The following is a 16894-nucleotide window of genomic DNA, read 5'->3' on the forward strand; positions in this document are numbered from 1 at the left end:
TGGACCTCTGGTGTCCTCGGTGAATTGCTGAAACTACGAACTTAAATATGTGACTGCTAATAATCTACTTGATTTGTTGGGAGTTTCCCAGTGGAACCCAGTCCCCTAACTCATTTAGCATCTCAAGGAACCCCAGAATCTCATAGCTAGAAGGTAATTTAAGCCATTCTTTAGGTCAGCTTTCTCCTAGAACTATCTACTCCAGGTCTTATTGATGGCTATGAGATTATTCTTGGCAAGACTCACTGTAGCAAAGAACAGTGGTCAAAAGTATGACTTTGGAGTTAGAAAGACTTGGTCTGACATCCAGTAAACTTATTAAGTGGGTGAACTTGACAAGTCACTTTGACCTCAATTTTCTGTTTCCTCACTTATAAACTAATTTATGAGATAGTAATACTTCACAGTACAGTGTTTGTAGTGAGAATTCACTATAGCATTCTAACACTTAGAATGACTGGGTCAATAAATATTTGTTGAATTAAAAATAAAAAAGAATATCCCAAGGACTAGGTCAGTGATGGCGAACCTTTTGAGCTTGGCGTGTCAGCATTTTAAAAAACCCTAACTTAACTCTGGTGTCGTGTCACATATAGAAATTTTTTGATATTTGCAACCATAGTAAAACAAAGACTTATATTTTTGATATTTATTTTATATATTTAAATGCCATTTAACAAAGAAAAATCAACCAAAAAAATGAGTTCGCGTGTCACCTCTGACACCCATGTGTCATAGGTTCGCCATCACTGGACTAGGTATTATTAGCCTAAAGAAGGAACTATTCAGACACACACATTGTGAAAGCTATTCATGTCTGCAGAGGCATTACATACATTCTGATTGGCATTAACTGGAGAAATACAGGGAACCAGATTTCAATTTAATATGTTGGATTTGTCTAATAGAAACATCACAAGTAGAATGGTAATCTTTGAGAGATTCTGAGAGACCAGTTAACCACTTAGGGAGAATGTTGCAGAGCTGAATAAAATGATTATAGAAGTCACTCCCAACCTAAGATGTTGTGTTCATGACAGACTCAAAAAGAAAAGTGGAACATTCTTAAGATAACGCTCCAGCACTCTTGTCTTACCCCTCCAGGTGGCTATATAAACTTGGCAAGGAAAAAATAACTAAAAACACAGAATTAAAAATAATCATTGCTATTAACTGCCAGATTACCTGCCAGTCGGATTACCTGAAAACAAGGATAAATCAGTCAATTACCTCTCTTTCCCCTATTTTTTCTTTTTTCTTTTCCTATTTTAAAGCACTGTTTGGAGGTTAGAAAGACCATAATGACTTCTGGACTTTTAGCAATTTCATTGCCACCTTTTGACAACAGATACGGAAAGCATTCAGAAACCTTTACTTCTTTCTTTTATCCAAATTTCTACCTTACTCATTTCTCTACAAGAGTTAGTTTTTGGGCTTCAAATCTTGTTTTAATTGTTAAAACAAATTGTTTAATTTTTCTTAGGTGTTTTAGGAAAATTAGCCTACTTAGATGTACCTTCCAACTAGTTGGTAGGTTACTAACTTTTTGGCAGTCTAGATCCTTCTACAATCTTCTACACTCTCTGTCTTTATATTACACCTTTCCCACTAAATACATAATAAAAACTTACAATATTGAGGCATCTGTGCTATGGTAGAATGAGCAAAGAACTTAGGCTCAGCCATGGACGAGCTCTCTGGTCTAAGTAAATTTTAAAAATTTCCTAAGCTCTAATTACCTTGTTTGTACAAATGGCGATCAGACATACCTCAAAAAGCTGACATGCAACTTAAATTATATTATATACATAAAAGTCTTGCATCATTATATACTCAACAAGCTGAGTATGATCCCATATAATGACATTAAAACAATTTCACTTCCACAAAACATTCTTGCAAAATTATTATCAAGTACATGGAAAAGATTCTCAATTATCAAATGAGTCATTAAAATTCAGTATTCTCAAAACACCAAGCTTCTTGGTGTTTTATGGCAGTAAGAAAGACGATACAGGAATAGCTCTCACCTTCATCCCCCTTTCTTAACTATAATCATGCAACATTATATTATGGTTAATGTGAGACTTTAATTTGAGCTCTTTTCCACCCCACCCTCAACCCTGCTATGCAGAAATAGCTCCATGGAGATTATTTATTTAACTGGCTAACTCACTAAACAGAAGAGACCTTATCTTAGATACTGTAAATAATTACTTTTTTGTTCTTATTATTTTGTTTAGATATCTGAGAATCCAGAATGTCATTGCTTATATTATAATGATGAACAGTTTTAAAAATAACTTTAGGGAATCATTCCAGTATTTTATTTCCACTGCTACTCATTGGAAAAAGACAAGTTATTTAGAAGTAATAACATAAGAAACAACAAAAACAAAAGAAACCAAAAAGGGGTAGTGTTGAAATCAGCCTTTGTCACTGCTTAGATTTCTGCCTTCATTCAAACAAGCTGATCTAGTTACCAATATTTGAAAAAAGGAAAAACTTTCTTTTCCCCTTTTCTTGTCCCCTGCTTGTGGGCTCGATGCCTGATAGGGGGCCTTGCAGGAAGCGGTTGATTAATGTTTCTCTCTCATCATCAATATTTCTTTCTTTCTTTCTTTCTTTCTTTCTTTCTTTCTTTCTTTCTTCTTTCTCTTTCTCTCTCTCTCTCTCTCTCTCTCTCTCTCTCTCTCTCTCTCTCTCTTTCCCCCCTCTTCCTCTCTAAAATCAATCAAAACATATTTTAAAAAATAAAGTGTGAAAGCCACTATTTAAAAAATAAAGAATGTATATGCTCTACTGCAGAAAGCAAAATGTATATTGAATGGCACAGTGTGTATGAAAATTATAAGCAATTTATATTTCCACACTAAGCAGACACACCCAGATTCTAGAACTTTATTCATTACCTTGATTAATGTAAGAAAGCCAATTCATGTGCAAAACCAAAGCAACAACAAAGCATCTTTGTTCCTCTACCATAAAACTGAGATTTTTAAGACATAAAGTATACTGATGATTTTAGCAAAAGAGTAAAATAAACAAAATATAGCAATATGTTAGGAAGCAAATAGAAATATAATTATAAGCATGCATTCATTAGCTGCAATAATTATTATTCATTCCCTTTAACAAAAACGGGAACTATCTTTTACCACAACTTTGAGATATCTCTTGCTATCTCTTTTTAGTTACCAAAGAAAAGTTTAAAGAATCCCTGATAGAAAGAACAATAACAGAAAAAGAAACTCTAACAGACTTACCCGCTCTACAGTTGCCTCATCCCCTGGAAGACATGCAGCAGCAGCAGCAGCAGCACAAGCTATTTCCATAACAGCAGAGCTGGTAGGAGCATCAGTAGTGGATGAAGACCTGGGTCGGCCAGACTGCATAACAGTTGCCACCTCCTGGCCAGATTTCCTGTTGATTTGGGGACTTCCCTTTGGGGCCTCTGGCTTGCCCCGCCTACTATGCAAGCTCGTCCCTCTCTTCATCTTGGGTGGCACTCGGATCTGTTGCAGGACTCGATTCAGAGCTGTGGGGTGGGTGGGGACACCATCAATCTCTGCACATGTGTTCTGGCTTTCCAGATCCATTTCAGGTTCTGGATCTGCCTGAATTTGTTGCACATCATGTGGAGACACAGATGACCTCCTGCGCTGGTGCTGGAAGAGATGCTTCAAGCCTTGGCCAATCACATTAATGTTCTCCAAAGCATTGTGAGTCATTTTAGACAACTTTTGTTCTGATTCTGTCTGCTTTCTGGCCTCTGCATCTTGGGATCTGCCTCCAGGATCAGGGTCCTCATATAACTGTTCACTGCCCGAAGGCTCCATCAGTAGACTTAATATGCTTATTTGCAAACTCAAAAATTTTAAACACACCAAGACTGTCAAATTAGGTAGGCATTTGCTTCAATAGTAACTACACATGCAGCTGTGAGATGGAGGCTTCATGCCTATCTAATGCTTAAAAAAAAAAAAGAAGAAGAAGAAGAAGAACCTCATATTATAAATCCATGCAGAAACTCCAGTGTTAAAGAAAAACATGCCACTAGCCAAACAAATGAGCACTATCGTTAAGCAATCTTTAATCAGAAGATTAAAAGACAGTTTTCTAGATAGTGGGTAATGATTATTTTCTAGAATAAGAGAAAAAGCTCAGAAACAAGTACATAGGAAATGAAAACAGCAATGTTTTTTTTTAAATCCCTACAAATTTTAATATATGAAAAATTGAATACTAGAGCAGTCATCTTGGAATGGAAACCATAATAATAGTTGATAAACAGCCATTGCTTGGGAAATCAAGAGAGAACATAATATTCAATATGTATAGTCTTGCTGGGGTGATTTAATTTCTTTCATTTATAACCACAGTTAATTATTCAACTGCTGAAACTCAGTAAATTCAAACCGTAATAATAAGTAGATATCACAACCTAACTGTGTATATTTTAATGGAAAAGAGGAATTTCTAGTTACCATTCATATTCATCAAAGTTACTGGCTGAAAAGTTTGCTCTTTAAGAAGAAAATAGAAGAAAAAAAATCTTGTAAGCTGAACTATCTGTTGAAGCACTAATGACCTTGGGGCACTACATGAGTGAATAATCCAGACAGGATCTGTTTTCAGAGAGACTAGAGTTTTGCTCAGTACCAGCTATCAGGAAAAGATATTCTAGGAACTCCCTTTCTCTGAATAGTATCATCCCTGACAGAAGCTTCCCATATATCCACAAAAATTCAAAAGCAAAGAAATAACACAATAACTGGGGTATAATAAAAGAGTAGGGAAAAAGAAAGATCAAACAGCAACAACCACACACCAATATTAAATGCAGGAAATTAAAAGGAAGCTGAAACTAAAAAATGTAAGGTCAGCACAACTGCCATGGTTATGGAAATCACATGCACAAAAAGAGGAGGAGAGATGGTAGGCATGAGATTTTTCATCACAGAAATATATAAAACAAAATTGCATTGAGGCACAGAACCTGCTAGAGAGGACAAAATATGGTATAGGAAGAAGTTCTTTATGTCCATATTTTCCCTAATTTTTTTGTTCAAAGACCTTTAAAACTCCCTACACTACCCCAAGTACTTTGAACAGTTTAAGTCACTATCAATGAAGCACCAAGGTGGTCATGTTCTAGAGAAATGAGGACTCCTTGCCACCAAGTAGTAATCTAGAAGGCATTAATTAGCTGGATATAGTAAGTTTACCATAAACTCAAGGCTACTAGAGTTCAGAGGGACAGGAATGTAAACCTACTAGTTTTCTTCCTGGTAGCTACTCTCAGAAGACCTTCTTACCATGTATATGGGCACTGTCATTGTGGCTCTGCTGTTCATATTCTTTCATGCCTATTTCCCCATCTCCTGACCTCTTCATGACTCAGAAGCATAAATAATGTGATGAGGTAAAAGATACTGTCTCTCTTTTTCTAAATACCACAAAATTCTTTGCTCCCACACTAAGCAAATAGCAGCTACGAGAATGGGAAATTTTAGTGCCTTTCACTCAAATTCTTTGTGGCCACACTAAAATCCTGCTATACCCTTTTCCTGACTGTACATTACTTCTGGGTTGTTTTTTCTTTTTTTCTGTAGGAAAGCCAAGAAAGAAAAAACCCTTAATCCTTATTAGATGAATGGCTATCTTGGTCTCTACTGGAGTTTTCTGGGGCTCCTTGTGGGCAAAAATGTTGCCATAGTATACTATATTTAATTATCTTCACCTTCCCTCATGAGTTTGTAGGGTAGACTAATAGTTATTGAATTAGTTCCACTCTGCAAAGCTTTGAACTTCTCAGAGAAAATTTACCAAAATAATCCAGTAACACTGTACATCAACTAATCTCTCTTCTTGCACTGGGCTAGTTAGACCCTGAGAAGATAGGAGGATGTGAAAGCAGCAGATTGATAATGAAGAAGTAATTTACTTTTTTCCTTCTTTGTATTTCGTTACCTAAATAACACAAATGATTTTCTTGTTGGTTTAGAAAGTAAAATATATAAGATAAATTTCTCCCATGAGAGGTAAAAGGTACCATGAATAAAGGCACAATGTCAAGATTAGTTAGAAAACCTACTTGTTTCATATATAAAGGTAAAAGGAATTATACTCAACAAACCTAATCCTTTGGGAAGTGTTATAAACTAATCAAGTGATCTTATGCTTCTCTTATATTTAATGAAAAATATGGTACATTTTATATGTTAGTAAATTCATTTGAGATTTCACTAGCATTTGGACATCATTTATTTTCATATAATTTAAAGTGATGATTAATTATAAGGAAATGCCAGCATTCCTAAGAAAATCTAGAAATAGGATGTCAATCTCCAAGCCAAAGCTTGCACAGGCTATCTACACAAATACAATGATTATGTAATAGTACAGGAATAAATTCTTGGATTTCTAAAGGCAAGACATAACCATACTAACCAGCACAGGCTTTCCTAACATGGCACTCTAAGTTGAGTTTTAAACATCAAGTGCTAAGAAAAGAAGTTTGAAAAACAACCTATTATATTGACGATAGCAGGTATACTGGTTAATAATGCGGATTTTTTCAATAGATGGAGTTACACATATGTTGATATACATGCGATTTGATATGTATGCTATTTTGATGTATTGACAGCAAGCTTCAAAACTTCGTATGTCAAATTTTCTGAAGGTGTTAACATCATAGGTATTTTTACACTTAAAAATGTCGAATTTCGTGCCAAAAAAAGAGCATTTGTGGGAAGTTATAATTCATTACTTTATTTTGAAGAAAAGTGCTGCTGAATACTTCAGGAAGCTTATGGTGAACATGCTCCATCTCAAGATACTTGTGAACGCTGGTTTAAACGCTGTAAAAGTGATGATTTCGATGTGAAAGACAAAGAACGTCCAGGTCAACCGAAAAAGTTTGAAGACCAACAATTACAAGCATTATTGGATGAAGATGCATGTCAAACTCAAAAACAACTTGCAGAAAGAGTAAACGTTGCCCAGCAAACAATTTCTGATCGTTTACAAGCAATGGGAAAGACTTTAAAGGAAAATGGGTGCCACATCAACTGAACAAAAGACAAATGGAAAACTGAAAAGTCATCAGTAAAATGTTGCTTCAACGGCACGAAAGAAAGTCTTTTTTGCATCGAATTGTGACTGGCGATGAAAAGTGGATTTATTTTGAGAATCCCAAATGCACAAAATCATGGGTTGAGCCAGGTCAACCATCAACATTGACTGCAAGGCCAAATTGCTTTGGAAAGAAGACAATGCTCTGCGTTTGGTGGGGTTAGGAAGGTGTGGTGTATTATGAGTGTCTAAAACCAGGTGAAACCGTTAATACTGATCGCTACCGACAACAAATCACCAGTTTGAACCATGCTTTGATCGTGTAATGACCAGAATGTTCTGGAAGACATGGCAAAGTAATTTTGCTTCATGATAATGCATCATCACACACTTCAAAACCAGTTAAAGACACGTTAAAAGATCTTGTCTGGGAAGTATTAACCCACCCGCTGTATTCACCAGACTTTGCTCCTTCAGATTACCACTTGTTCTGATCGATGGCACGCACACTTTCTGGGCAGCACTTCAAAACGTACAAAGAAGTGGAAAATTGGGTCTCTGAATGGTTTGCCTCAAAACAAGAAAAGTTCTATTGGGACGGTATCCACAAATTACCTGAAATATGGGGAGGGGGGGTGCACTGTGTAGCTAGTGATGGACATTACTTTGAATAAAGCACTTTTGATGTTTCTCTTGAAATTATTGTGTTTTCTGTGATTACAAAATCCACAATATTAACCGGTACACCTGGTAAAATGTAATCTGGTAGCTATCATCTGCATTATTACTGTGATATCAACAAACAAGAAATATGGTCAAAATTTTGACTCTTGCTAAAATTTTCTGCAGGTCAACAGAAAATCTTTAAGGCCACCTTTCAATATAAGTCAAAATTTTGACCCTTGCTAAAATTTTCTGTAGGCCAACAAAATATTTAAGGCCACCTTTCAATACAAGTCAAATATTAAGGAAGATCAAATGCTGTGCCAAAAATATCAAAGACAGTAACGTTGCAATAATTAACTCTATAAAATTGCTGACAGTAACAATATAAGCACAAGCCCAACCAGTGTGGCTCAGTGGCTGAGTGTCAACCTATGAACAAGGAGGTCACAATTTGATTCCCAATCAGGGCACATGCCGTGGTTGTGGGCTCAATCCTTAGTAGAAGATGTGCAGGAGGCAGCTGATCAATGATGTTCTAATCATTGATGTTTCTCTCTCTCTCTCCCTCCCTCTCTCTTACTCTCTCTGAAATCAATAAAAATATATACAAAAAGAAAGGGGAGGGGGAGGGTGGCCACAGAGTCTGTGAAAGTCACAAGAGCCGATGCTGTCGTATCCCCTTCCTTTTCCACTTCCTATTGCAACCAATAAGGGACATTCATATCGTTTCAGGTGTGTGGGGGGGAGGGGGGAGGGGGAGAATGCAAGCACTAAAGAAATTCAACAATGGCAAAGTTTTTTAGGAATCCTCTATTTTCTTCTGTAAAATTCAAATAAATAATAACTGTTGCTCAGTTTATAAAATTCCCTGAATAACTAACTATATTGAGACCCCTAATTTAACACAAGTTCAACTGCAAAGTAAGTGTGCTTTTGTAAGAAGGAAATATTGGCTTCTCTTTTATTCACTCAGCTTCTCTGAAAAGTAGAGTTCTTATAAGTTAACCAGAGGAAGTAAGAAAAGAAAAAGAAACAGAAGGACATGACTAAAAGGGGGCAGGGTGAAGGAGTGAAAAGGGGGAAAGAGGAGAAAAAACCACCTATATACCAAACATTTAAGGTACTTTTGTTAAATTCTCAGAATTTTTAACAATTTTTATAGAACCCATTTTGCCAAAATACAATACACCATTAATTCACATGTAAGAAACAAGTTGTTCTGAATTAGTATCAGAAGTTAATGGGGGGATAAGTACACATATGTAATACCTTAATCAATAAAGAAAGAAAAAAAAAGAAGTTAAAAATTATGTTTTTAAAATCTGTTGAATGTTTATGAGGGTGCTTTAAAAAAATTCCAAATTATATACAAATCCTTTTTTCTTTTTTGCCTTTAAGTTTTTCTTTCTTATAAATATATACATTTTTTTTGATAGGTGTGGTAACCAAAGCTTATTGGTTTGACAATGAACCAGTTATTTCATTAACAATAAAGAGTTGGATACTTGCCTTTATCACTCTTCCTCAAGCACTTCTAAAGTATACAGGAATCCTTTTAGTAAAAGCTGAAAAGCAAACATTAAGAATTAAGTGAGAAACTTAGAGGGGAGAACTTATTATCTATTATATACACACAGAAAAATACTGAGTATATACATAAAATGTTAACATTTCTCTATCACTGGTAGAAATAGGGTAATTTTTCCCAATATTTTTCATTATTTTCTAATTATTCAAAACTCAAGAAAATTTTTAATCAAAAAATATATTTGGGAAAAAAATTAACTTATCAATACTTAAAAGTGGCACATGTCATAAGTAGCAAGGAATATTTTTACACTATGATATGGAATTAGAAATAGATATCCCAATAATACTAATCTTAATATAATATGAAATACAAGTACATGAAAAACAACACAATTTTATAAGCAAATATTTTTTTCAAGTAGCTTCCAATTCTGTATCTATAATTTTGCATTCAAAAGCAACTCTAAAAACTATATCTACCATGTATAATTGAGATTCAAGATGCACCAAAATTGAAAATTTCCTGAAAAATCAGCTTCTGACAGCCATTATCGGAAGCAATTTAATTAAACAAGTATTTTGGGGAAATCTGCTATGTGCTCAGCATTATATACAACAAATAAGACATATCATCCTGCCCTCAAAGAACACACAATCTAGCACTGAAAGATTTACATACTTCAAACTTAAAGAAAATAACCCAAAACAACACAATTAAGTGCTAAAATGTGTGAGGAAAACTGCAATTAACATCAGACTTCTGGAAAAGCAGTTAGAATTAGATTTGTTTAGGAAAATTTTATGAAAGAGAAAAAGACTTTAACTGAGCTTTAAAGGATAAGATGAATAAACAGGAAGATAGAAACCAAGACTTCCAGCTTAGACAGCAGTAAATACAGTATGTTTGGGGGCCAGTAAAGAGGCAAGGTGACTGTACTAGTAGATACACATCTGAGTCATCTAGAGAGAACTGGGCAGCTGGTGGGCAGGTGTGAGAGAGGTCTTTCTATCATATAACCTTCTGTATATTTTGAATTTTGTACCTCATAACTACATTATGTATTCAAAAAATAAACTCTCACACTTTAAAAAAGAAAAATACATGTCTTAATTTCTAGGATAAACATTTAAGAAAGGAGCAAAAGAGTATATAACTTCTATATTAATAGAAAGGAAAAATAGGTCTGGCCAGTGTGGCTCAGCGGTTGAGCGTCAACCTAAGAACCAGGAGGTCACCAGTTGATTCCTGGTCAGGGCACATGCCTGGATTGTGGCGATCCCCAGTAGGGGGCATGCAGGAGGCAGCCAATCAATGATTCTCTCTCACCATTGATGTCTCTATCTCCCTCTCCCTTCCCCTCTGAAACAATTCAAAATGTATTTTTTGAAAAAAGAAAAAACAGAATTAAAATACCCAAATAAATGCAAAAAGAGGGAGCACAATCACCAAAAAGTGGAACATATAAATAGCAAAACGTATGATGTCAAATGTAAAACCAAATATTCCAGTAATTACATTAAATGTAACTGGATCAAAAGATAAAAATTATTAGACTAAATTTTTTAAAAGGTGGGTACTGCAAATAACAGGAGGAACTTTGTAAACTATAGGATCGTCTAAGCACTATGCTGTACACCTGAAAGTAATACAAAACAGTAAATGTAAAGTATAATTTAAAAAAATTAACCAAAAATAAATAAATAAACAAAATTCAACTATTATGGTGCTTACAAGAATCACATCTAAAAATAAAAAGTATGGCCGAAACCGGTTTGGCTCAGTGGATAGAGCGTCGGCCTGCGGACTGAAAGGTCCCAGGTTCGATTCCGGTCAAGGGCATGTACCTGGGTTGCGGGCATATCCCCAGTGGGAGATGTGCAGGAGGCAGCTGATCGATGTTTCTCTCTCATCGATGTTTCTAACTCTCTGTCTCTCTCCCTTCCTCTCTGTAAAAAATCAATAAAATATATTTAAAAAAATAAAATAAAATAAAATAAAAAGTATGAAAAAGGTCATACAAAATAAAGTTGCTCTAGTTTAGTACATACACAAAGCAGACTTTAATGCAAAAACATTAACAGTTATAATTTATAGGATGAAATGTATACTTCATTAGAAAGATATAACAATTTTAACATCTGTATTCATATAATTATATAACCTCCAAAACTTAGCAAAATTACAAGTGAAAAATATCCATAAGCATAATGAGGAAATTATTATCAGTAGTTGATAGAACAAATGACCCAAAAAAGGGGGGAAATAGATAAAAAATATAGATCTGAATAGCATGATTAACAAGCTGGACTTAAATAGACATTCATATGACAAAGCACCCAGTAACTGCAGAACAAATAATCAAGCACAAAAAGATCATTTATAAAAACAGATCATATGCTGAGTTCTAAGGCAAGTCTCAAGTTATTCTATAACCACAAAGTGTATTCATAAGGTTTAGCGAGTGGAGGAAATTACTCTCCCTTCCCCCAACCCAGTGGTTCTCAACCTTCTGGCCCTTTAAATACAGTTCCTCATGTTGTGACCCAACCATAAAATTATTTTCGTTGCTACTTCATAACTCTAATGTTGCTACTGTTATGAATCATAATGTAAATATCTGATATGTAGGATGGTCTTAGGCGACCCCTGTGAAAGGATCGTTTGACCGCCAAAGGGGTCGCGACCCACGGGTTGAGAACCGCTGTCAGACCTAACCCAACCTCTAGGCCAGTGGTTCTCAACCTTCCTAATGCCGCGACCCTTTAATACAGTTCCTCATGTTGTGGTGACCCCCAACCATAAAATTATTTTCGTTGCTACTTCATAACTGTAATTTTGCTACTGTTATGAATCGTAATGTAAATATCTGATATGCAGGATGTATTTTCATTGTTACGAATTGAACATAATTAAAGGATAGTGATTAATCACAAAAACGATTTGTAATTATATATTCAATATGTGCTTTCCGATGGTCTTAGGCGACCCCTGTGAAAGGGTCGTTCGACCCCCAAAGGGGTCGCGACCCACAGGTTGAGAACCTCTGCTCTAGGCAATGCCACCTGGATGGAGCAACACAGGCTGGACAAGCAACTAAAACCCTGAAGGAGGAAAAAGCCTTCTCTCTGACTAAAGGAAACAGTCACAAGAGCATGGATGAATCTCACTGCAGTTAGAAAGATTAAACCACAAATGTTGACAAATTGCTGAAGACTGAATATGAGAGAGTGTGAAGTCCCCGAGGGATGTAATCATAGGAGAATTCCCACCCTATTACAGGCTGGAATTTCAAAAGGCTTACTAATGGGGGATGGGATAAGAGGTGGGAGAAATCAAAGAAAGCTCCTCATTCCTGCCCTCAGGAGCTTGAAGAGTAGAATAGAAGGCAGTGCCAATTGGCCCAGACCTATTTCCCCTACCTCCCTACGGAATAAAAGGCTTAATCTGCAAGGAAAAATTAATCAAGGCCTGTGTACCCTGAGAACACAGGTAAGAATCTTACTATAGCTAGAGGAAAGGAAAGGAGATTGACATATCCAATCTTCACTATCTCTAAAGAAAAAATAACCTTAATGCAGAGGGGTGGGAGTGGAGGGGACTTTTAAAAAAGCTTTAAAAATCTTAGCTAAAAAAGAAATGGCTTTAAAAACCTATGCTCTGGTTTCTCTTCAGACCGCATAAATCTTTCGCCTTTTAAAAACCTATCCTAGACACCAGTTGGGGAAAAAGAAAGAAGGGTAGACACTCCACCCCTGAAAGTAAAGTGGAAAGTCTTGTGAAAGCTACACTTCCAAGACCCAGGTTCTAGCTGGCTCATGAACCTCCTTCAGGGTTCATGTGTCCTGTCAAGGGCACATGCCTGGGTTGCAGGGGGCATGCAGGAGGCAGCCAATCAATGATTCTCTCTCATCATTATGTTTCTCTCTCTCACTTCCCTCTCCCTTCCTTTCTGAAATCAATAAAAAATTTCTTTTTAAAAAGACCCAGGTTCTAATACATGCCTAAATATGAGGCTTAATAGATCATCACAGAACTCCCTCATTCTCCATTACCATGCCAACAAGTTTTGAGCAAAAATAACAGTGGAACACAGCTGCAAGAGACAGATACACTCTGAGAAACAGCACAAAGGAAAAACCCAAAGCCAAATGAGATAAGAGACATTAGGGAAATTTGAAGTCTCTGGTTCTGATGGAAACTACAAATGTCAACTCTGATAACGATAGCAATAATAAACTTCAAACATAGCCCAACCCCTAACAGATTAACACAATTCCACCCTAAAAGGACTAGAGAAGAAAACTTGTGGTTTTCTACAGTATCAAATATTTCAACCTAGGTATGTACCCTGACCAGGAATGGAACCTGCAACCTTTTGGAGTACAGGATGACACTCCAACCAACTGAGCCACCTGGCCAGAATGTAAAAACTAATTTTGACAAGCTTATTAGTAGACTTGAAACAACTCAAGGGATAGGGAGGAAGTGAACTGGAAGATAGGCTAATAGATATTACCCATACTGAAATGTAAAGAAAAGAAAAAAAAGAAGAGTAGGAAAATAAAACGAGAGAAAATATAAGAACTGTGGGAAAATATCAAACCATGTAACATACACATATTTACTAGTATAATGCCAGAAGTAGAAGAGAGAATGAAGAAGAAATATGTGAATGGCTGAGAACTTACCAAAATTAGCGACAAGACACCAACACCAAAAAAAAGACTGAATACCAAAACAAAACAAAAACATATCTAGGTATATCATATTCAAATTGCTGAAAAGCAAAGAGTAAATCTTAAAGATAGCCAGAGAAGGTAAAACATATAAAGAGGAACAAGAATAAATATTATAATAAACTTTGTCAGAAACTTTGTAAGTAACAAGATAATGAGTGGAGTGACAACTTTAAAATGTTGAAAGAAACCCTGGCTAGGTAGCTCAGTTGGTTAGAGCATCATCCCAATACACTAAGGTTGTAGGTTCAATCCCTGGTCTGGGCATATGCAAGAATCAATGAATGCATAAATGAGTGGAGAAATCTCTCTCTCTCTCTCTCTCTCTCTCTCTCTCTCTCTCTCTCTCTCTCTCTCTCTCTCTCTTTCTCCCTCTATCCCTACCTTCCTCTAAATATCAAAAATTTTAAATTTTTTTAAATAAATAAAATGTTGAAAGAATAAAAACTGCCCAACCAATATTCCATATCTAGTGAAAATATCCTTCATAAATTAAAAAGACTTTCCCAGATCAACAAACAAACCAGAGAATTCAACGCAACCAGAACCACCCTTTAAGAAATATTAGGAACTTCTTCAGGCAGAAAGCATATAATATATGGTACAGATCAGAAACTTGGATGTACAAAAATAAATGAAGAATAAATGAAAGTAAAATAGAAGCTTTTCTTTTTCATATTTTTAATTGCTCAGAAAGATGAGTTTAAAACAGTAACAATACATTGGGCATTTCTAGCATATGTAGTAAAATGTATAATGACAGTGACAGTGAAAGAAGAATTAGGAATATACAATAATAAGACACATCTACTTATAAGAAATATACCCACCAAACTTCGAAAGGAAATCCTTTACCTTAATATAGGGTATCTATGAACAACATACAGAAATCTAGAAAAACAATGCAGGTAAAAACAACACTGTCATGAATTTAGGACTAAATGAAGATACACTTACTGTACACTTTGTATAACAGATATACAGAATATGGCAGTGATGGCGAACCTATGACACGCGTATCAGAGGTGACACGCAAACTCATTTTTTTGGTTGATTTTTCTTTGTTAAATGGCATTTAAATATATAAAATAAATATCAAAAATATAAGTCTTTGTTTTACTATGGTTGCAAATATCAAAAAAATTCTATATGTGACACGGCACCAGAGTTAAGTTAGGGTTTTTCAAAAGGCTGACACGCTGAGCTCAAAAGGTTCGCCATCACTGGAATATGGACTACTCATAATTTAACATCCACACAGAGTTTATATTGGGTATGTCTGTATACACATGAAAATAATTAAAATGTTTGAGACCTATGAATCCTATGCATATAATGCAAATGTAGGAATAAACTCAGACAGCAATGCATTAGGTTTGCTAATTTAACTTCATTTTCAGGAAACCACAAATTAAATCCAGGGTTTGCACTAATAGGTTTTGCCTTGTCTTCTCTGCCTCCCCACCCTTCTCTCACCATTCCTGAAGAATATCCACAAGAAAGATGCTGGATCATTCTGCCTTGTTTCTAATACTATTCATGATCTTGTAAAAAACTGCAATTTTTGTTCTGCATCCCAAAATCTAATCTAAGGAGGCAGCTAATGAAGAACTGAATCCTTTATTTTAGTTTTCTGACTTAGCTCATGAACTACCAAGAATAAAAGCTCTTACCCTAGCCGGTTTGGCTTAGTGCAGTGGTCGGCAAGCTCACTAGTCAACAGAGCCAAATATCAACAGTACAACGACTGAAATTTCTTTTGAGAGCCAAATTTTTTAAACTTAAACTATATAGGTAGGTACATTGTTATTAACTTAATTAGGGTACTCCTAAGCTGGCCTTTTGCTAAAAACGTCCTCAATCTGATTGAGGTACATTCACGAGTTGAGGATGGGACAGTTGGAAGGCCAGACTTTGGATGGGGAGCACACAATGCAATGTGCAGATGATGTATTATAGAATTGTACACTTGAAACCTATATAATTTTATTGACCAATGTATCCCCAATAAGTTCAACAACAAAATAAATAAAATAGAGTTAAGAAAAGCTACATGTCTTCCAGTCAAGATGGCGGAGTAGGGAAACATAGTACTGGCAATCTTCCATGACCACATCAAAATTACAACTAGATTATAGAACCAGCATCATTGAGAAACACCTGAAATCTAGCTGAACAGAAGTCCTACAACTAAGGATATACAGAAGAAGCCACAACAAGACTAATAGGAGGGGTGGAAATGTGAAACAAGCTGATCTCACACACATCTGTGGGCGGTTAAAAAATGGCAGGAATAACCTTGTCTTTGGAGGATGCTCCTGAGGAGCAAGGGCTCCCAGCTCCACACCAGGAATGAAGGGTCCTAGCCCTGGGTTCTAGTACCAGGTAGAGAAATCGCCATAACTTCTGGCAGTGAAAACCAGCAGGGATTGAGGCTGAGTGAGAAAGAGGGCTGCAGAGCTCCAAGCATTTCTCTGAAAGGGCCTATGGAGGAATTTACTCGATGATGGACTTGCTTGCTCTGAGCTCCAGCTCCAATCCTGGGGCAGCAGCTTGAAAGGCACTAGGGACATGCAGGGAGGAACTGAATTAACTGGCTTTACTTTTCTTTTCTTTTTTAAAAATATATTTTTATTGATGTCAGAGAGGAAGGGAGAGAGAGGTAGAAACATCAATGAGAGAGAATCATTGTTTGGCTGCCTCCTGCACGCCCCCTACTGGGGATCGAGCCCACAACCCAGGCATGTGCCCTTGACCAGAACCAAACCTGGGACCTTTCAGTCAGCAGGCCGACGCTCTATCCACTGAGCCAAACAAGCTAGGGCTGAATTGTCTGGCTCTAGAGCAGCGATTCTCAACCTTCCCAATGCCGCAACCCTTT

General features: G+C 36.2%; 1 protein-coding gene and 1 long non-coding RNA gene across 2 annotated transcripts in view; both read right to left on the minus strand.

The window, feature by feature from the left end:
- Positions 1 to 3968, minus strand: part of TMCC1 (transmembrane and coiled-coil domain family 1) — a 112693-nt gene extending 108725 nt beyond the window's left edge. Inside the window, exon 1 of the mRNA XM_059663665.1 lies at positions 3267 to 3968. Coding sequence (XP_059519648.1) covers positions 3267 to 3839 — 573 coding nt within the window. The 5' untranslated portion in view covers positions 3840 to 3968. The remainder of the gene's footprint in view (positions 1 to 3266) is intronic.
- Positions 3969 to 9249: 5281 nt separating this feature from the next.
- The window catches only part of LOC132215452 (uncharacterized), a 53230-nt gene continuing 45585 nt past the window's right edge, over positions 9250 to 16894 (minus strand). Inside the window, exon 3 of the long non-coding RNA XR_009448524.1 lies at positions 9250 to 9311. This is a non-coding gene — a long non-coding RNA (uncharacterized LOC132215452). The remainder of the gene's footprint in view (positions 9312 to 16894) is intronic.

The sequence above is a fragment of the Myotis daubentonii genome, chromosome 14 (assembly GCF_963259705.1).
Source record: "Myotis daubentonii chromosome 14, mMyoDau2.1, whole genome shotgun sequence".
Lineage (NCBI taxonomy): Eukaryota > Metazoa > Chordata > Mammalia > Chiroptera > Vespertilionidae > Myotis > Myotis daubentonii.